The following is a 22,407-nucleotide window of genomic DNA, read 5'->3' as shown; positions in this document are numbered from 1 at the left end:
AGTTGAGATTTTTTTTACCGAATCGAGCAAAAAAGAAAAAGAGGATACATGCTGTTTGGATTTTTGTATACTATCACATTATCAGATTGGGGTTGGACTTTATTTGTTTACAAAAGTCTGAAATGGAACCAAATAGATTCACTACTTTACCTTGTCTCCTGTTTGTATAAAGACTTTTGGAAAAGTCTGAATGGTTTTAGGATTTGCACGTAGTTTATGACCCAAGGTGACCTCCTCCTGTCTGATTTAATTGAGACTGCTTTCTCAGGAGCCAGACAGCATTTCTTCAGTACACAACTGTTGATATACATAAGACACCTTCTGAAAAGTTAGACTCGTTGCTTTAGAACAACACAGAAGTTCAAGTTGCAAAGGAATACACTACACTACATAGTGTTTGTGAAACGCTCTGATTCATTGCTCTAAAGCATATATAACCACAAATTATTACTAGTCACAATTATTTAATACTTCTCTGAGAGTACAGAGAGCTGTTATTCCACCTGTTGTCCCATAACATCTCTCCAACTTTGCTTGCCTTACTGAGGCATTTATTATATTGACACAAGTCTTGGTCATACCATTGGTACAAGTATGTGCTGACTTAGTCTCAGGGCTCCGTCAAAGCTCTTTCTAAAAGAGGCTTGAGCTGCTCTGACACATTTCCCAAGCAACATCACTTATGCCAAAGAGAAAACAACCGCTATAAGCAGCACCAGGTCCTCAGGAATGCAGGTCTCTGCCCTGTTTTCACAGCAGGACCAATACAGTAGAGATTAGAAATGACTGTTTCAATGTCTCCGTGCACCTCCCTGCCTGCCTGCACTCACCCATCACGTCTCCTAGGATATTTGCAGGCTGAGTTCTATCAGACAGGTACTGTCTCTCATTTGACATTTGTGCACGTTCCATTTTAAGAGGGTGCCCAAATATGCCTGGGTCTGCTACTTAAGAAAACAATACCACTAAGTAGAGCTGTGTTCATCCATGAAAGAAAAGACACTTTTTGCATTCTCCTACTGTGATGACATCACTCTTACTTATTCTTTATTTATCAAAAGCTCAGACACTTTGTTGTGTCACTTCCATTCCTTTTTATGCCCTTCTACACACCATCTTAGCGCCTAACACAAAACAGTCCAATGCACTCTCCTAGTTTGCTCTAGGTTACACATCTGAACGTGTTTGAAATGCAACAGTACAGGCATTGTGTGAGATATATGTCAGTATTTTACAAACAACAACATAATTCACTGGTTTCCATATTTTTATTACACTTCTCTCCACAGAGACAGCAGAACTTACTCTCCCAGTGGGAAAATCACTCCTGCTGTTGGACACCAGCAGCAGTTCTGGAATCTAACACTAACAGCATTATCAATTTATGACTTTAGGAACACTACCAGAATCTAGTAGTAGTGCCTCTAATATTACAGAAGGCCCATTTGTCCATTTTTTTCCGCATGGCCCTTCGTGTCTTTTCTTACATCCTTATTAGTGTTTCATGAGAGCACTTACCTTCTCTCACATAACACAGCTTTCAAAAGGCTCTATCCAGCTACAATTCCCACCGAAAACAAGCTGAAACCGACAAAGAACCCCTGTTGTCTGCTCTTCCCCCACCACCCCCATGAAGATAGGCAGTCACTCTGCTCTGAACAGGGGGTCCCAGCCGAGCACCCCCGCTCTGCCCCTCGGTGTGCGCAGCTCTGCCGCGTGCCGCACACACCGTGCGTGTCCCAGCCCCACCGCGGGGTCCTCTGGCAGCCACTCTTCCTGCCTGGACTGTGACACAACAAGGGAGGATAAAAAGAGAAACATTATGAAGGATGTAAAGAAATGAAAGCCTTCAGCTCTCAGAACAACCACGTCAGCAACGGCACAAGTGAGAAACACTGCGCTCTGTCTGCTTCGTAAGACAGGAGACGGAGCACGGTGATGAAGACAGCAGGCTCTGCTCCAGCCTCAGTGACCTGCAGTCACAGCTGCTGGCATTCCCTCGCAGCAACACCTCAGCAATCAAGTAGCCAGCTGTAGGATGAAGATAAGAAGGTGGAAGCACCCCCCTTTTGGGTGAGAGGTCTTAAAGCACCCTTTAAAAACGGTGACAGCCATGCAAATAAAAGCATTTGCTATTTGACCACATCTTGTAATAGAGTTTGGTGCAACCTCAAGCATCCTTACATCACTTCTCTCTTGTGTCCTTACACAAGGAAACACGGCCACCAGGATGAGCCAGGTAACTTCCAGTCTCAACAGATTTTCCAACCAAAAAGGGACAGACTTCTATATAAAGTCTGAAAACATTTTTTAAAATTGCAGCATTTCATTGAATACCTCCACTACACACTGACAAGTGAAGGAAGTCTAATTTTCATACAGACAGAGGGGAAGGTCCTCAGCAGAAGTCAGCCAACTCCACCTACATCAGCTGTACTCTGGCCTGATCACCAGATTTTAAACTCATTACAACCATTTTATAATTCTGCTAGCTTGAAACAAACTATTTTGTTTTTAACTCTCGAAAAGTGGCAACCTTTATTTTAAAATCTGTTACTGAATGAGAAACATTTGTAACTATTCCTAATCTTACTCGAAATATTTAAAATTACTGCCATCCTTAATCATATTTAGTACAGCAAAACGGAAAAAATATAAAACCAGTTACTCAGAAAAAGAAGTATATATATTCTCTAGACTGCACAAGAGATTTAATTCATGTGTGTTTTATGACTGCTTTTACTTCAAGATTTGTGTATATATATGGAAATTACTGATGAAAGAATTGCATTTATGTTGCACTCAGGTGAAAGTCATGCTGTGATAAAAATGTGTGTTTCTTTATACATCAGAGAACTAGAATAATAGGCTATTATATGGGCAATATTTGATTCATGATTTAAAGTACATTTATGATTTTCTTATTTTTTAATTTACTTGTTTGGGTTTTTAAAACATGAGTCCTTGACTTAAAATAGATTATATTAATAAGTACAATGCCCAGCAAAACAAGGGTCTAGATCTCACTAATATGCTTTAAAGACATCAAATTCCCTGAGCTAAGTGATCATGCTAAGTGTGTTTTAAGTAATTTTGGTTTAATTTCTGATTTCTACAGGTAAATGGTACCAACCTTTAGACGCTTCAAAGAAGGTAGTTGAGACAATACCTGAGAGCTTCTCAACAACCCTAATGTTTCAAATTCCTAATATTTTTTTCATACACAGCAAATGAAATTAAATATTCTCAACCACTTTAAATAAATAGCTACAACATAGCATGTTGTCTGCTTGTGGCTGAAGTCAACAGAGACAGCTTTGCCTCTCTGGAGACACGTAGTTCTGGTATTGCCAATAAAATTTCCTGTGCCACTTCTTCTATGCATCATCCTAAATTTCCTCCTCAAGTATTCCAAAAGGGAAGAGATAGTGAGAAATGAAAGGAGAGGAGGAAATGTAATCCTGCAAACCTGAAGGATCCTTTCAGTTTTGAAAAGGGGTCATTAAGGCTCTGGAATTAGCTCGGTGAGAGCATCTGGCTAATAATGCCAAGGTCACACTTGTGATCCCTGTGTGGGCCATTCTCAGAAGAGCTGGACTTGATGATGCTTGTGGGTTCCTTCCAACTCAGAATGTTCTGTGTTTCTGTAATACAGTGTTCTTCAAGTTCACAATAAAAACACTGTCCCACTTTCATATGTGCAGCAAATTTGCTGACAGAGAAACATGTCTGCTTTTTAAATAATGAAAATGTCTTCAACATGTTCCTGTCACTGGAAATCACTTCTTGTGGGAGCCATTGTCAAAATCTACCCACATGGAGACTGGATGTAGTAAGGCAGGGGTATGGGAGGGGGAAGATCATAAAAGCACTCATTAACCTAAAAAGAATAAATGGGTATGTTTTATGTCTTTTAAATTGAAACACTTTTACTTCTGTTAATCCAACATGTTCACTCAACAAAAAAGACAGAACACTGAAAAATATGGAAGCACAAGATTTTTGGAATTAAAAATGAATTTTAATGTTAGCATCAGAAGCAAACTCCTGTCTGCCAAATTAAATCAGAAAATACATATCTCCACAATATTCAATATATATATACCCAGGTCTGCCCAAAAAAAAAGAAGTGTAGAAGTACAAAAGTGTGTATGGAAAAAGGGGACAGACATAAAGCAGCTGAAGCTGAAAACATCAGCATCCCATACTGATGATATAATAAACCAGCAGAGAAGATAGAGCAAGGCTAAATTATGAAGGTGAAAATAGGCATTTGCAAGCCAAAGTTTGAGAATGAGTGGGAAAAGGACCAGGTTTTGTCTTTGTCCAACTACAGAGCGGGAGGGTTCCCCAGTTGTAAAGTGTATTTTGCAACACATCAGGTAGGTTCATGCAGAAGAAAACAAGCAATCTTGGTAAGAAAATACGACAGAACTAAAGCAAGTTAATTATTTGCCAAAGGCAGAGAACATATCAACTTCTATGATTTAGTAAGTCTCATTATGTTAGAGCCTGCCTTGATCCAGAAGCCAAGAAATTATGTGACTTGTCTTTTCTTATTTCAATTTCTAACATTCCTGATCACATAGAAAATTGAAAAAGCAAACCCAGCAGCTCAAAATCCTGAAAACAATATTAAAAAGTCCTCAAAAATCATTAGAGACATCATGATTTTAAACAAGCTGATTTTAGACTGCTGATTTATTAAAAGCGAGCCATGGTTTTATCTGCTTTCTGAATGAATCATGGCTATTTATGAAGACACTGAAAGCTGTTCTGAGCAACAGGAAAAAGAGCCAACAGTGAGGCAGACACAAAAGACCCAACCACCAATGAATCATTTGAAGGTATCCCCAATGCACATAATTATCATACCCATTAAGCAACATTCACTGCAATTAAGTATTGTTTGGCTTAAATCAGTTACCTGGAATGTCTTCTGATCAGGCCTGTTCCAATTATGTGGCACTTACTTATTACCCTAATCATGCAGTATCAGTTCAGAGCAGCATAGTACAGCTTCACCTTGAAAGCAATCAGCCTAACATTTGGCAACCAAAAGCAAGAGCCCTTGAGTTTCCAAATGACAGAAAACTTATATATAAGTATAAAGCATCATTACATTGTCTTCTCTGATTTGTTTTTATTTCTAGAATTCTCCTCACATAATTCTTAGAGCTGCTACCAGTTGAAGAAGACCCATTTAAAAACAAAAGAAAGATTAAACACACACTAAATGCCACACATTGTGCTATTCCTGAAGTTGCTGGGGAGAACAAGGAATACAGAAATAGCAAGACAATGCTTAAAACTCTCACAGAATCATTTAGGCTGGGAAAGACCAATAAGATCATCAAGTCTAACTACTAACCTAGCACTGACTGCTAAATCCACCAATAGATCACGTCCCTAAGCACCACATCTACAGATCTTTTAAATATTTCTAGGGATAGTTACTCAAGAACTTCCCCTGGAAGCCTACTCCAATGGTTAATAACCCCACCATTTCAGTTTAATTTATAAAAACAGAAATTTCTGCACTACCAGAGCACTGACTATACATGACTCTTTTAAACATGTTTTGCCACTCTTTAACTCTGAGTTAGTTACTTTTATTATGTAAATCTCTTCTGTTTCAGAGAATTATGTATTTTTTGCTCATTTGAAACCTGTGTGCTTCACAATACAAAAGTAGACATCTCTCTTACATTAAGAACTTCATTAAGGCACCCATATAAAAGTTATTGTAGAAAATGTTGTAGATGCCATTTCCAATGCTTCATAGTAGAGCATTTAGGGTTACTACAGACAAATACATCTCAATTAACATAAATTAGGCTACATTTATTAATATTATTAAAAATGTCTACATTTATTTTGGCTTTAAGCTAGATTAACAATTTTAAAAAATTTTGAAAACCTTCGACCTGTCAACATCCTTTTTTCCTTCAGGTAATGTAAGTCCATGAGCCAGTGGTGCCCCTGTGGCCAGGAGGGCCAGTGGGATCAGGGGTGCGTGGGGAAGAATGTGGCCCCCAGTTCAAGGAAGGTGATCCTGCCCCTCCACTTGGCTCTACCGAGGCCACACCCGGAGTGCTGCCCCCAGTTCTGGGCTTCTCCATACAAGAAGGGCAAGGAGCTACTGGAGAGGATCCAGTGGAGGGCACAAAGATGAGGGATCTGGAGCATCTCTCTTCTGAGAAGAGACTGCAGGAGCTGGGCCTGTTCTGTCTGGAGAAGACTGAGAGGGGATCCCATCAATACATACAAGTATCTCCAAGGTGGGTGCCAAGAGGATGGTGCCAGACTCTTTTCTGTGGTTCCCAGCAGCAGGACAAGCATCAATGGCCATAAACTAAACCACAAGTTCCACCTCAGCATGAGGATGAACATTACATTGAAGGCAGCAGAGCACTGGAAAAGGCTGCCCAGAGAAGTCACAGAGTCTCCCTCTCTGGAGACATTCAAACCCATTGGACGAGCTCCAGTGTCACCTGTCCTAGGTGACCCTGCCTTGGCAGGGAGGTTGGACTGGACAATCTCAAGAGGTCCATTCCAACCCAATGATGCTGTGCTCCTGTGATCTGGACAGTAGACAGGATGAAGGCACCTGACACACTTGCCAACCTGTAGTCACTAATTCACTACAAGACTGAAATGCTACCTATCTCTGTTGCCTTTGTTATTTGAGCTCAAATAACATCTCAAATGTTCCTACACAGCACTATGTATTTTAGGAGAACTTTATTAAAATCTGAAAGGCACCTTACTTCTCACATCCATGCACCTTCAGAAAACAAGCCTTTGACAAATGTTACTCTAAATCCTCTGGGCTCAGCTCTAAATACAGTCATCACTGCCAAATCAAAACTCTTTGTGGTCACTGACAGCTTACAGGGAATTATTTCAGGCTGTTTTATCTCATGTAAGTTTCACACAGACATCAGGACAGGCCTGTTCCAGTGTTTAATTTCAGTTTACAAAAATCTGCAAGCAAAATATGTGTCATCAAATCAGATTGGGAAACAGAGCCCTGCACTGTGGAACTACATAAGAAACTGAGCATGCTAGGTCTGTTTCCAAAAACTTATACAGCAGTCTGTGTCAGTTTTCCAAGTCCTGCCTGTGACTTACAAACATCATAAGCACACGTTATTAAAAAGACACACCAGTTACAATAATCAATTTCTGTGACTACTGGCAATTCTCTACATAATCCAGCCTAGCAAGGGTCCCATACAGCTTTCCCTGAAATGTGGTTGCAAGCTGTCTTCACATATTAAATATCAAAGGCACACATGTCAAGAGACATAGATTCTTCTTGTTTAAGATTTGGTTGCTAAAAAAGCTCAAAAATTCAGTAAAAACTAAACAATTAGCTGTTGAAAGTCAGCCCTATTTAAGATGTCTAAAGCTGAGCTTCAAAAACATGATCACTCAAAATCATTACTTCCTTGCAAATGGGAAGGGGAAAAAATAAAAATCACAACCTCAAAGCACAGCTACAAAAAATTGATTCACTATCTATATCTCTCCAGTGAGGAAAAATCCACACCTACTGAAAAAGAGAAGCTCCCAACGTTTTCATCTCAAGTCTTTCCCAGAAAAAGCTCTTCATTGTTATTTACACAGTACCTCTCCCAGTTTGGTGTTTTACAGCAAACAGGCTGAACTCAGTGAGCCTCTTGAGGCTGCAGCTGACCCAGGCTACCACCCCCACAGACCTCTAGCTGCTCATCATCACTTCTTGATGGTCACCCAGCATGACACTGCATCACCAGTCTACCCAACTCTTTCAAAATAAATGCAAGTTTGCTTGATATTGTAAAGGTTCATAACAGTAGAATTTTTCAATGTTCTATTAGTTTAGGTCATTTTGAAAGAACCAGGTTAGAGAGAAAATGAGTGAGCAGTTAAGCTTGACAATTTGGATGGAGAGCCTTCTGTCCCAAAGCCACACTAACACAATGGCGCAGCAAAGGTGAACAACTGGCATGGTAACTTCCTTAGCACACCTGACTGCAGATTACACCATGCTGAAACCACTGCAGGCAATCACTGATGCTAAAATACATGGATTTGACTCTTCCTTGCTTGCTTGCTCTTGAGCTTGTTTGGATAAAATAAAGAACTAAGTTGCAGATCAATTCACAGCAAATGTAACATAGGTACAGGGTGGTAGGTGTATCCTGGATAGTCACAACTCAGTTAACTCAGCAAGTATTGACAAACACAAGTTACTCAGTGTGAGCTCTCATTGTGACACTGCAGCAAAAAGTGAATTTGAACCTTGAACATAACAAAGAGAAGCGGGTAAATGAATTCTTCTCTGTAGCACTGACAGCATTGTAGAGACCAATACTGAAGTACCATCTTGTGCTTCTGGCATCTGATTTTCCTGAAGGGAAATCAAAAAATTGGAAGGAAAACAGAGAAGTTATGCAAATGTACTTGAAGTCTACAAAAAATGTCCTCTGGTAAGAGTCTTAAAGAGGTCACTTTGATTAGCTTAAAAAAAAAAATTGCACACTGGTTTCTTGAGTAAAAGTACTTTTTGTAGGTAGAAACAAAAACATACTGAAAGGCTTCCCAACCTACCAGATCAAGTCATAAAGAGAACTTTTGCCTAGAAAATTAATTCTGAGCAACTCTAATGAAAACCAAGACCTGCTAAAGACAGCAAACAATGAGAATGATTAACCAACACAGTAAGTAGCAAAAGCGTTACTGGATGCTCATGCCTTCCTTCAGATAAATCCTTGTACTTTGTAAAATATTTTGGTCAAATTAAATTCCAACACTAAGCACAATTTCCAATTCAATAGAGAGATACCTGAATAGTAAGTTGTGACTGAATCACCTGGTCAAACTCTGGCTAAATCTGTGGCTTTACAAAATCAAATTATTCTCAAAACCAAATCTGCTCCATTTCCTCTACACGTGTAAATGTGAAACATGCAAATCACAAACATGATCAGTTCTTAAAACAATTCTTAAAAAGACATCTTTAATTTGCTGTATATTTTACTGCTGAGGACAAGACAGCTAAAGAATTTATCACCTTAGCTACCCTGGTTATATCATTTCACTCTGACAGTGTTATCTCCTTGTCTCCCACACAAGAGTCATGCTGTTATCAAAGTCTTTCTCGCTAAACAATTATTTCCTTTTATGATTTCTTCTGGCTGGTCAAAGATAAGGGCTTACAGTGAGGTTGATTAGTGTTGCAAACAAATAGGAGTAATACTAGAGCAGATATAACTAAGCTGAAGTAATCAGCACTATTAATAACCTTTTGATTTCTAATCAAATACAGCTCTGACTTTTGCTGCCACTTTGCTTCACATCTTCTAAACTACAAAAGAATTAATATTTTATAAAATATTCTCAATATGCCAGTCCTTTTATTCTCTTGTTTGCTTTTTGTCTTTTACTTAATAATCTCCACTAGAAAAAATAAAAATAACAAATCTATTTAAAAAAGAAGTTCCATACTTTATACTGCCTTTCCTAGTAACAAGATTCAATTATATATTGCAGTATGAAATTCTGCATTTTTTTAAATCTAGTAACATTTCTGAAGGGAGTAAAATCACATTTTTTCATATCTGCATTAAAAAAGAACCCATCACAAAGACACAAAACCAACCAAACAAATACCCTTGCCTGAGACATACAACTGTGGCAAAACCCAGTTCATACAGTTAACATATGGCAAAACTATATCCAAAAATAGGAACCTTACATGTCAGGCCTTAGAAACCTGCACTGCAGGTAGCACTGCCACATCCTTTCATAATCCGGGGCAACGACTAATCCAACAGATGCTCATTCTGAACAAGGAATGGGCCATGTCCCTTCCAGAAAGCACCTAAAACCACTAGAAGTACATCATCTCCTCATCCTCTGCAAATCCTGATAGGCAACATACTCTTCCAAATATGCAAAGTCTTTCACTGGGACTCTCTAAGAGGGATTACATCCAAAGCACCAAGTAAGCCCTATGGTTCAATCTACTCATGGGAGAAGCTCAGTGGTTTCATGGACATATATGTTTGTGATCTCCACAAGTAGAATTGTTTTATAATGGTCTCTCCGTGATCTTTCCAAATATTCTTTTTTCCCCCATGTGGAAAAAAAAAAAGGGCAGCAAAATATATATACATAACAATCTTTTTTTTCCTGCTTGCATTGCTATTTTACAGTTGCAATAGTCTTAGGAAGGTTGAATGCTGCCCAATGAGTGTATTCATGATGAGTTATATTGAGACGTGAAGGTTTAGTGGTAATCCCAGAGACACTTCTGTACACTTGGGATGTCATTGCTCCACACATCATGCAGCCCCAGGATGTGCACAGGGACACCATCCTTGCTTCAGGATGCTCTATGAACAGATGCCCATTTCATATGGCACTTACTTGCAACAAGAGGAACAGAAGTTAAACACGTTTGTTTGTTTAATTTTTGATAGCAATTTCTGTAATTTATCAAATTTCATTTTTTAAATTAATTTTAACAGCAATTGCTGCTGTTCAGTTTTTTCCATATTTGCTATTTATTTAATATAACAATCAAGAACAAGAAGAATTAGAAAGGAATCACAAAACTAAAACTTTCTTCACGTGAAAAGCTCTCTTTTCCACAAAACTGGGTTGTCTACCAGCAGACTTAAAAGTAGACAGACATCAGTGTTAAAAGTACAAATTACTATAATAAACCCAAAAGGAAAAATAGTATCTGAAATGTGGCAAATATTTTTCAGTTTTCACCTAAAGAATTCCTTTCAGAGATGAAAGTCAAAGATGAAGAAAACAAAAAATTTAGTGAGATGTGTGTTAAATATTGGCCCATACAGATTGGAAAAGACTGTGGGCACCCTTACAAAATGGCAAGATAGCAATATTAATGCACAATATGCACCAAGATAAACCAGTCATTTTTATTTTCCGTTTTTGTCTCAATTGTATTAGTCATCATTGTATAGAGCAAGTATCTCTTCTTTTCATTTTTAACATTGTTTTAAAAGCTAATGTGCAATTGAAAGGTTCTTTTTATCGTGGATATACACAAAATTTTCCTTATAATGTTGTTTGTTTGGATCTGTCCAAGTTCATGTTCATAAAAACACCCAATTTGTTTTCTAAAGGTATCCTCTAACCTCACAGTAAATAAATTAAAACATAAATTATTAATTAAAAAAAAAAGAATCAATTCATAAATGACCCCTAATTAACTTTACTTCCCAAAAAAGCAACACATCTGTTTTCACAGCTGGACATGATTCAACCACTGGTAACCAGAAAAAAGCCCCAGCATGTTAAAATATTCTAGCCAAAAACTGACACTCCAGCAAAGATGGCTCCAATGCCAGCACAATCTGAGCAGCTGTTAGGACAACCTTTATTTATACTGAAAGGGCATGAGACTTCCTGATGCTATTACTATTAAACCAGCAAATCTTATTGGAAAGACACCACTGGTTGAAAATGGACAATGCAAAAGCACAACATGCATTTTACCAATCAAGCAGATTATAATTATGTGAGAACAGTGATGTATAATAATCCACTCTCTACCCACTTTTCTACCACAGATTCTGCAGGGCTCAGCTTCTAGAAAAAAATTCTTTGTAAATTATTTTTAATACAGCTGTTATTATGAGCGTCAGAAAAATCAATTAACAATGCTGCCTTAACTCTTTAGGAAAAAAAGGACTTAGATAAATAGAAAAAGATTATGCTATTTCTTTTACAGCATTATTCTTATTCAGTAAGTGACATCAAAGAGCCACAACCCCCTCCTTCTTTTCCCCCCCTCTTTTGGCTTTGACATCACACAGAGAGAAAAGTATTCCTTTCACTGTCTCTTGTATAGCTGGAGCATCCAAGCTCTGCATACTGTTATCACTTTCTATCCTTGGATATGAATTATTTTAATCCTCCAGCAATTAACAGTCTTTTAGATGAAAATAAAAAAAGGCTGGGAGTGCAACCTTGCTTTTGTTTTGCTAATTTATTTGGTCAGTAGTTCATTTTGTCATTTTGTTTCAGTGTGTGCATGTCCTACTTAAAATCTTTTTTTTTTTTACCATGACATGTTTACACCCATCTTTTTTTTCCTTTTTTTTAAACCTGGAGCTTCCCACTCTCAAATATATTTCATGGAAGGTTTTCTGTAGTAATTTTGCATTTTAGAGCACAACCTATGCATTTAATCACATGGCCTTTTGGTTGGGAGAAGAGTGATCACTTTTTATTTATAAAACCATTTTAAAAAGAAAGAGAATGAACTGCCACAGAAGAACTGGCAGGTTGCCTTTACCACGACCAGGTCTCCTTGATCTCCTCACTGCATTCCTGCTCCCACCACCACAATTACCATCAATACTTGTAATGTATTCAAAGCATGGCAAGTTCTTGACAAACAAGATGGAAGCAAAGCTCTCTGTCCTCAAGATACAGCTGTTGAAGGCCCTAATTCAATACACCACACATCCATTTTAAACCTGTAAGCAATTCCCTTGACTTCCAAGTGTTTACTGTTGAGCAATTAAGTGGTCTGCTGGATCAAGGCCTAAGCAAACTGAGACACGTAGGTGGCAGGCAGATATAATAAGAAGTATCATGAATAACAAGTCGAAGTTTAGCAGCTATATCAATTCACAATGTGCTGTTTGACTCAAAAAATACAATTTAAAAAAGAAACAGGAAAAGAAAGGAAATAGTTGAAGTAAACTATGTCGTTGGAGTGCATTTGTGAGTTTTACAATCCAAATAAACCTCTGACATCGTGAATTGCTCAGTCCAGGGAGCCTGTGACAACTGTGGATGTGTTTTATGAAGCCATGCATACATTCCTAAAATGAAGTTCCATCAACTCTTCAGGAATCATTACACCAAACACACATTCTAAGCTTCAAAAAAGTTCACTGCAAACACGCAGTATCATGACATTGACCTGCTCTAGCCCAAGTTAGTTTGCTCTGAAAGACAAAAAAAAAAAGGGGCCGAACAAATAAACAGACTTATAGTCAAAATGAGAAGGCAAGTGAATTTTTACAACCAACAGCTGCCTCAAAAATAAAATTAGGAAAAATCTCCATCCTTAACAATCAGCTCCATGGTCTCAAAAGAAGGCTAAAAGGCTGAGTGGAGGACCCTGAATTGCAAGCTATACTATTCCCATTCTGTCTTTTTCTTTCCCCTTAATTACTTCAATGTTTGGTAGAGTGAAGCAAATTAGAATATACATCATTAGTCCTTTTTTAATTATTAGAACAATAAAAAGCTATTGTTCATCTGATCTATAGACTGATCCAAGTATGGCAGCAGACACCAACCTAAAGAAACAAGCAACAGATGAATAGAGTGAAATGCAGCAGAGTGATGAATAGGGTTTTAGTCAATTTGTTCCACAGTCTTCCAAGTGCAAAATAAGATTACACATTTTTAATAATTAGACAACGATGGCTTTCAAGACACTAGGTAGATGAAAGCCTACATGATGCTCCTCAATGGGGTCATGACTTCAATGAGACAAAGGGGAAAGCCTAAGAGGGCAAAAAGTGCTTGTTTAGGGATCCAACCCAGCAAGCATCAAACCCAGCATCAGTAATAAACAAAGAGAGGTGGTATTAATGATAAACAGGGAAAAACTAAATTATGCAAAGGCTTTAAAAGGACAAGAGGTGTAAAGTCTAAAGTACTAAATGAGAAAAAGTATAGACTTCAATTTGTATTTTTAAGTAAGGGTAAGAGAGTGGGTAGGGGCAATCAAGACAGTATGTACAATCGGCTTATATTGTATACAGAATGGATGGATACACTGGGGTTACTGTGGATGACTGTGAGAAAAAGGCTGATTAATTCACAGTGACAGAAAATCATGACAGTGGTGACTTTAGGGTCAGAGCTTTAGGGGATCAGAAATAAACAAATTTGCAAGCCAGGATGTAGAAAATCATCAGAATTTAGAAATAGCCTCTTTGAAAAGAAGGGGTTAAAAATGACACTTGGATTACCTCCTTTAGTGACATGAGGAAAGTCTCTGCAATGGGAAGAGACTGAGTGTGATTCTGGACTGTTTCTCACACTGATTTTGTCTGTGGATTGGTATTTTTCCAGGCATGAATAACTCTGTATAATACAGAAACAGATCACAGCAACTGACAGTGGAAAACTCTCTTTGTGAAATTCACACTAGGAAACTCATTAAAGTACAAGATATTACCTCCCCCTACAGTAGAGACTGACAGCATTCACTCATTCTAGCAACTGTAATAATGTCTCTTCTCTTCTTTATCCTTCTAATAACCAGAACATAGATCATGAGGTCAAAAGTGGAAGAAAAAATTACATCACATCAGCATGCTTTGCATATAACCTACAACACTTAATTCTTCCCTCCTCCACAATTTCAATCCTAATCTACTAATTCCAGAGTATTGTGAAGCTCTCTAATCAGCAGCAGCAGTAGCATGATTTGTGGTTCAGTGCTATCCTTCTGGAACATTTGTACAGGTGAATATAACCATAAAAGTACGAGAGAAGTTTTATACAAGGACAACAGAGGGAATCTACAGTTTAAAAAAATCTATATATTTTCTGGCATGTATTTTGTGAGGGGGATGATTAAATATTCTATAAGCAATTAGTAAATTGTCAATAGAATTCAATAAATGTTGTTTAAAAAAAAACCTAATTATTTGTTACAATAACCACCAACTATTGCCATTTTGTTTGTGAAGGTTTGTAAACTACTTCCATTTGAGAAGTAATTGATTCCATTTTTATCATTTGCTCAAGTTTATGTGGTTGTTCACATCCAAAGAGATGATAACATCTATTTGCAGCAAATTATACATTAAATTCCTCATTCAAAAGCTGTAATGGAAAACAAAATGCTAATTTGTGCTGTAAACGGAAGTACAGAATCATAATCACTCATTGTTAACATTAGGAACTAAATTGCTCTTGCAAATAATAAAACGGGTTAAAAATGTGGAGAGCTTTAGCAAGCCAAAGTACCAGTGCCTCCTATTCACAGGTGTTATATTACAAGTGATGAAAGGAACCTTTCCTCTTCGTGCCAGCACAAACCACTCCTTTTTGAGGGAAAGAATGATGGCCTCATGACTGCAACATAAGGGTGTGTGTCAGGTGACCCGTTCTAGCCACAAGCCTCCAACCAGCTTCCCAAAGATGGGCTTCCATGCACTCTCTGCTAGACAAACTCAACTGGATGCAAGAACTGCAGAACTGTAAAACTGGAAGAGTCAGAGAGCTGGTGTTGAGGATCCGACGTCTACACTCCATGCTCTGCACCACACACGTCAAGGTACAGTTTGATTATTTAACTCCACCCTAGATCTGATCTCATCTCATCAGCTGAATATAAATTTGTAGCTCAAATGTGCTAGAGGAACTCCTGGAACACATCTCTCAGTCCGGCTTTATCCAAAAGGAATTCTGATCAATTGCAATGAGATCAGCCTCCAACACTAGCCGAAGCACAGCAGTGCTGGGGTGAACACAGCACACTCCTGCCTTCAAGAAAAGTGCTAGCGTAGACACACCTCTCATCATTTTGGGTCACAGTGAGTTCACCTGGAACCGCAAATACCCAATTTCTCCTTCCAAAATTAGCACCAGTGTCACAAGTGCTATAACCAGAGCAAGGGGCGCTCTCCTATTAATCTGTCTTCACCTTAATTTTACCTTTAGAGAGGAGACAGTAACACACAGCTATGTAACAGAAGGAGAATCTTAACTGCCACTTGTAGAGAACACAGAGAAAAAATACTGTAGAATTATTTGGCTTCTGTCCTTTTTAGCAGTTTTACAGTCCTATAAGTTTTAAATGTACAAGGAGTTTTGCTCACACAGCAGACAGACACATCATAGGAAATTAAAAACCACCAACACATTAGGACTGTGCACCTGCTCTTCCACATTTCATTAAGCCTCTACACCTAAATGTACGTCAGGTTCTCTCCTATGTGCATCCGTTGTGCTGGTATCCCTCAGTGATACCTTCTGGTCATGGCGAGACAAACTGGATCACAAGCATCCACACTGCCTCAGGAAAAAAAACATTAAAAAACCCATTAACTTTTGGTGAGTCAGATCAGATCATTAAAAAATCTAAATTATAAGTGCCAGATAATATGTTAAAAAAACAGGCATATGTTTGTAAATAAGCTGCTATTTGTTATCAAGGCTTTCCTAGCTTATATTGTATAGCTCAAATCCATGTAAAAAAGCTGATTTGCCAGCCTTTTCTGTTATTAGTATTAAAAATATATAATTATGTTATCAAAAAATGAAAATTGCCTTTTAGGTGACCAAAAGAAAGTTCCACTTCTTCATGTAGTAAATCATTTTACTGCTGCCCTTTTATATTTAATACCCTTCTGCAGTACCCATTTATCTCTACACTAGCAAAGTGTACACATTGATTTCCTATGGTCTCTCTGGAAGAAGGTTCTGCTTCCCTGATGATGAGTACAAAGGGTGGATGACCCCATTCTCATTCCAATGCAAACCCTGCACTTTTACATTTCTGCTTAGACCACATGAACATTTGACCAGCTAAGAACTCCCTGCCCTCTTCCTTCAGAACGCATTGCTAGAACTACTGACATTCTCCCCTGAACAAAACTGTATTTTTGAAAATCCCATCTTATGTATAAAGCACTGAACAGCATTAGTTCACCGCAGCCATAACTGTAACTGACAATCTGCACAAGTTTTTCCTCTAAAATTAGATACAACAATAATATCTTGCCCATTTTCTGCATGTGCTTTAAAGCTGTGCTATTGTGCTCTACCGTGTAACTATTCAGTTGCTCTTCTCTGGGGCATGAGGAAATGGTTCATTCCTAGCTCAAACTGTGCTTTCTTTGTGAGATGAACCTGCCATCAGAATACACTTTTCAAAGCTGCTGTGTTGAATGAGCAATTTAGGCATTAATCACTGAAAGAAGGAAATCATGTTTAACAACATTTTTAATAAAGTCCATTACCTGTTTTTAATAAACTACATCTTTCTCATTATCCTACCATTTATCATTTGCTGGGATGTCAAGAAAATAGGTGTCTTCAGTTTCACTTTCATTTTTACTGCTTTTTTTTTCAGCTTTGTGCACAAACACCCCTTGGAGTCAGGAAAACTTCAAATCCAGGATTCAGTCTTTTCTAAAATTACACAGTATTTTCTGTTAACACTAAACCAGGATTGCATTTTTTTCTTAACTAGCTTAGTTTTGACAGCCTTCTCTTAATTTGCACAGATGTTACAGGCTCTGTTAAAATGTAACTTCAGTTGAACAATGGTATTATTCCATTGGTTTTCACCACCAAATAATGTACAACTATTGACTGAGTCTTTTTCCATTTAAGAAAAACATCTTCAAAAACCATAAAGTGCAGTGTCCAATCTTGTACAGATTGGTATCTCTCATTCAACACTCTCATACACAGACATACTCAGTATATGCTATACACGTGCAGGGCATTAACACAAATTAATCCAGCATGTTGCCAAACCTGCACAGATTTCATGTTCCACTACTCAAATAACATTAAAGAAAAAAAATAGAAAATGGAAACAAAAGTAAGTAAAAAAGTCTGTTTTGGTCAATTGCCCCTGAAAAGTGGCCACTGGTCATACTCTAAGTAAAAGAATTTTACTTAGAGTAAAATTCACAACAGCAATATACTACACTCAGTTCAGCTCCCCGAAAATGCTACACTAGGGCACTTCTGTCCCTGCCCACAAAAAGACAAAGAGGCAACCCACAAGGCTGGCTCTTAGCTTCATCTTTCACTGACTTACTAATACCCACAGAATACATTTTGCCCAAGTATGTTGTACAGTGCACTGCTATGCTTGAAAACACAGGACAAGAAAATGGTGCCAGTTACTAAGTCCACAGCTGAGAGTTGCAGGGAAAGATCTCTGAAATAATGGCATCAATCGGGCAGCACATTCCTCATTTTACTTCTATACTGCAAGGATTCTGACATCAAATTAAAATAAGTATCCAAGTCATTGAATTTCATTCACAAACTACATTTCAAATTATTTCCCAACCACACAGATTAGTAACACAACAACGTATCCAATTCTTAACTGGAGAATGAAAAATAATTAATACAAATAATGCTGCCAGTTCAGCACAGACAGGTTATACCAAGAAATATTATTGCTCTTGCAAGGCTGAATACTCCTTGCAGCACTTAGAAATAGCACTTAGAACTGTTATTTAGTCATGACTACTAATTAAGAAACAGATGTAAAGAGAATTTCTAGAAGACACACTCAGGAAGGTTCCAGCAGAAATAAAGAACCAGAAGTGACAGTCTAAAAATGAAGAATACAGAATAAATCAACAGATATTCCTTCATCTCAGTTTTATACACACTGGCAAGACAACATAGGTAAGTTTATGCAACCACAGTTCAAAGTTCTCAGGATATAAGTCTACAAGTTTGACTGCTCTGAAATTTAGCATAATGGTTGAGTCCCTGTACCACAATAACTATAAAAAAAGACAGCAAGCTTCAGGAGAACACTCAATCTTTTTGAAGTTATCCTTAATAATGTGAAGTCTTATTTGTAACTAATATGGAGCCTTATATTCTGGAAGACTACCTAAGAAATTGATTCAAAACAGACTTCATAAAGTTTCTAGACATGATTTCTCCATTACAAGCATTTTTGTGATGCACTTTGAAATTTAATATGCAATGGAAAAGCTCCTTCCAAGAATATTACCAACAAATCATGCATATAAGCTTGTGCTTAAAAACGAACTGCAATAATGCACCAAAATATAAAGGTTGAAACACATCTCTCAAACTCCCTGAATTATAAAGCAAACATCATAGCTCTCTTTTCACATCTGCCAGACAGTATATTATGCTTCTAGAAGTCACTGTTCTCTTTAACCTGACTGGTTCCACTGTTGAGTCGTATTTTGATTACTTATACTCTCATTAAAGCCTTGAGATGCCAGGAAAAGATCCTCTGAGAAAGCTGTGGCTGAGCCGCTATTGATATTATACAAGGGATCCTTTTACCTCGTATAAGATGTTGAGAGTGCATCATATTGATTTGGAATAAAAAACTATTTTTCCAGTAGTCAACCCATCTTCTCATATCAGCACTTTTTTTTAAAGTTTTTCTATTTGCTGTTTTGTTTTAAACAAAACAAATTCTATTTTGGCTATGCTGCTAAATTTAGCAAGAAGGTTTGAAAGCTTTTTTTTTTTTTAACTCAATTCAGGTAAAAACAAACAAACACGAATATGGCTGACAGTCAAGCCTGAGCCAAGTCTGCCTTTTTAAGTGCTAAAACTTGTAAGAAAAATGTATTTGCAGCAAAATCTCATATTCATTTTGATTTCATATTCAGACTAACATCTACCGCTAATCCTCAGCTGATGAATTTGACTGATATAAATGGTAACGTAATACGCAAAAGATGAAAATAGAAAGGAGCCTTGAGCACCAGAAAGAATATGTGTCTTAAAAATTCTTCTCATCTTCACCCTAGAAGCTCTTGCAAGCTCATCTGTTCATCCATTGTAATGCTATGTAATGATTACACCTTCTCCTTCGAAACACCTTTCCTAATCATGCATATTTAATTCAACTTTGTGTATATATCCTACAGTTTATATAGTCCTGCTATAAATAGACCTTCCGCATTCTGAATTATCTCCCGCGTTTTCCCTTAGATACAGTTCAACACTGGTATTTAGAACAGATCAACTCTGGATTTGCCAGCAATTCTTCCTGCTTCCATTGTGATACGGCTTGCTCTCCTGAAAGGGGATGTAAGGGAACCTATCATTTCACAATGACATTCTTTCACCGAACTGTTTCGCTACAGAATGAAACTAACTTTAGATAAAGGAGCTGGTTTAAACCTGATTTTATTGTCTGCTCTCCTAAGCATTTTCCCCCTCTGATGGTTTCAAAGGAGTCTTCCCTGTAACTGCCTGGCTTTTATATCAGGCATGAGCCCTTCTTAAATCCCAGTGACTTGCATGGGCTCGCATTTAGCAGGACAATAATGCACGTTCTGTGTTCGTATGAGCACACCGGCACCGGTGTGTGCCCTCGGTACGTGCAGAGGAACCCACGCCCGAGCGGGCTCGGGAGCCCCTGCCACCACGAGCCCCTGCAAACGGCGAGCTCGGCGCCAACTCCCGCCGAGGCGGCCCCGGCCACGCCGAGTGCCGGGCCCGGAGTCCGGGCAGCCCCGCCGCGCTTCCGAGCGGCGGCTCCGGCCGCGCCCTCCCGGCCCCGTCACGCACCGGCCAAGCGCCGCTGTCCCCGCCGGCCGCCGGGCTGCCGGAGGCGCTCCGGATGGCTCCGCCGAGCCAGAGGGGCTCCGGCGCGCCCGGGAGACGGCGTTTCAGCGCCGGCTCTCCGCTTGATGCGCGTCTGGTCCCCACACGAGCCCCCCTCGCCTCGGCGCACGCCAGCCTGACTTGTTCCCCGCCGGGAAGGCTCTCCGGCCGGGGCGGCACACCCGGCGGGCAGCCGCACCCGGCACGGAGCGGGCGCCTGCCGCGATGGGCCCGGCGGGCTCCGCTCGCACCAGGACACAGAGATACGTCTTTATTTATTCGGCTGCCTCAGACGAGCGGGCTGTCAGGGCTTAGGAGCCCCGCCGCGCCCGGGCTCACCGGCCGGCCGCTGCCGAAGGGCGGCCCCGCTCCTCGCCGCTCGGCGCTTGCAACTCCTGGGGCAGGGAAGTGCGCGCGGCTTCTCCCTGCCTCGCCGTGAGGTGTAGCCTCAGATTGTTAACTGCTAGTTTGGGGGTTTCAGTCGCCTGGAAATTGGGGTCGTAGGGCTGCACGTTTTCCCCCGAGCTCAGCGGGCTCTGTCCCCCACAGGGGGAAGCGGGGAGGTGAACCCCTCGTCCCCCCGGCTCTCCCGCCCCCCCGCGGGCACCACCGCCCGCACATCCCGGGGCGCCTCTCGCCCGCTCCGCGGCCCGCTTCCATCCGCTGCCCAACTTTTTCTGTCACGCCAGCGCCAGAAAACCCCTTCCCCACGCACGCACGCACACACACACACCGGTGTAGTTTATAAATGACAGTTGCCTGTAGACTTTCACCAGACAAGCAGCGGGGGCAGCAGACTACAACAGTTATTTAATTAAAGGCGCTTCGGAGGCTCCCAGAATAGCTCTCTACCTCTGAGGCGCGATTTCTGGTTTCCCCCCGCTCTCCCCCACCGCCTCGCCAGCCGGCCCCGCTGCCCGAGCCCCGGCGCGGGCGGGAGGGACGGACCCGGCCGGCGTTACCCGGCTGCGCGCTCCGCATTGCACAGTCATCAAAGTTAAGTGCGTGAAGGGGGGATCGGGGGTGAATCACAGAGAGAGATGGGTGAGCCGAACTATTTCCACCTAGGCAGGACCCGAAATTACGGATCTGGATGCGTATGCAGCCATTTCTGAGGGAGGAGGAAGCGGGTGCAGGGGGGGCCCCTCTCGCAAGCAGCCTGTCACTCGCACCCTGCTCCCCCCGCCCGGCAAACTCGCCCGGCTGCCTCAGCGCGGTCCCTCAGTGCAGCCAGGGGCAGGCTCGGGGCACTCCGATCGAGTTGCCCGGCTGAGCCCCGAGTTGTTCCCGGGCGACACACAGCCCTCCGCGGGCTACGGCTCTCGTTCCTTAGTCCTCCTCACGCTCCTCTTCCTCATGGGAGGGGAGGGGGCAGAGGCAGGGGGGCTGAAAGGCACACGGGAAGAGGCTCTTTTCTCTCATTTCTTCCTTCGGCTGATTTAACCCCCCCACCCGCAACACACACACATGCCGAACAGAATCACTTCCAGACCCTTCCTGCACACACTGGCACCACCTTCGTTTTCCCCCGAGGAGCCGGGCGGGCGCAGCGGCGGCGAGCGCGCAGCACCGGCCACCTCTTACCTGGTTGTAGGAGGTCTCCCAGGAGGAGGTGTAGTTGTAAAAGAAGGAGGAGAAGCAAGCGTCTTCCGACAGCCCGCAGCCAGCCATCCTCTGGGTGCAAAACCTCTTCGGGAAGGCACGAGCAGCCCTCGCAAACTCTTGCCTCTCGCGCGGTCGCTGCCGCCGCCGGCGCTGCCCCCGTGGAGTGGTGCCGACAGCTTCGCGCTGGCGGCGGCCGGCGCGGTGCGTGCGGGGGAGCGGGGCCGGCCGGCTGGCTGGATAGATGGATGGCTGGGTGGAGGGATGGAGGCGCGGGTACCGCGTGTGTCTGAGTGTGTGAGCGCGGCCGTTCGCGGCGGCACCGAGGGGCCGGGGCCGGTCACGTGCGCGCGCTCACTCCGCCGCCGCCGCCGCCGCCGGGGACGGGCCGCGCTACAGACCCCGGCACTGGATCACCAGCACCGGGGGCCCTCGCCATCCCCG

At 41.0% G+C, this 22,407-nt stretch overlaps 1 protein-coding gene across 1 annotated transcript in view; it reads right to left on the bottom strand.

Annotated features, from left to right (window-relative positions):
- PPARGC1A (PPARG coactivator 1 alpha) overlaps nt 1-22,105 on the bottom strand; it is a 364,297-nt gene extending 342,192 nt beyond the window's left edge. Inside the window, exon 1 of the mRNA XM_059845075.1 lies at nt 21,946-22,105. Coding sequence (XP_059701058.1) covers nt 21,946-22,032 — 87 coding nt within the window. The 5' untranslated portion in view covers nt 22,033-22,105. The remainder of the gene's footprint in view (nt 1-21,945) is intronic.
- Between the last annotated feature and the right edge of the window lie 302 nt (nt 22,106-22,407).

This window comes from Haemorhous mexicanus, chromosome 4, assembly GCF_027477595.1.
Source record: "Haemorhous mexicanus isolate bHaeMex1 chromosome 4, bHaeMex1.pri, whole genome shotgun sequence".
NCBI lineage: Eukaryota > Metazoa > Chordata > Aves > Passeriformes > Fringillidae > Haemorhous > Haemorhous mexicanus.
The sequence above is the reverse complement of the archived record's forward strand: the minus strand, read 5'-3'. Positions and strand labels throughout refer to the sequence as shown.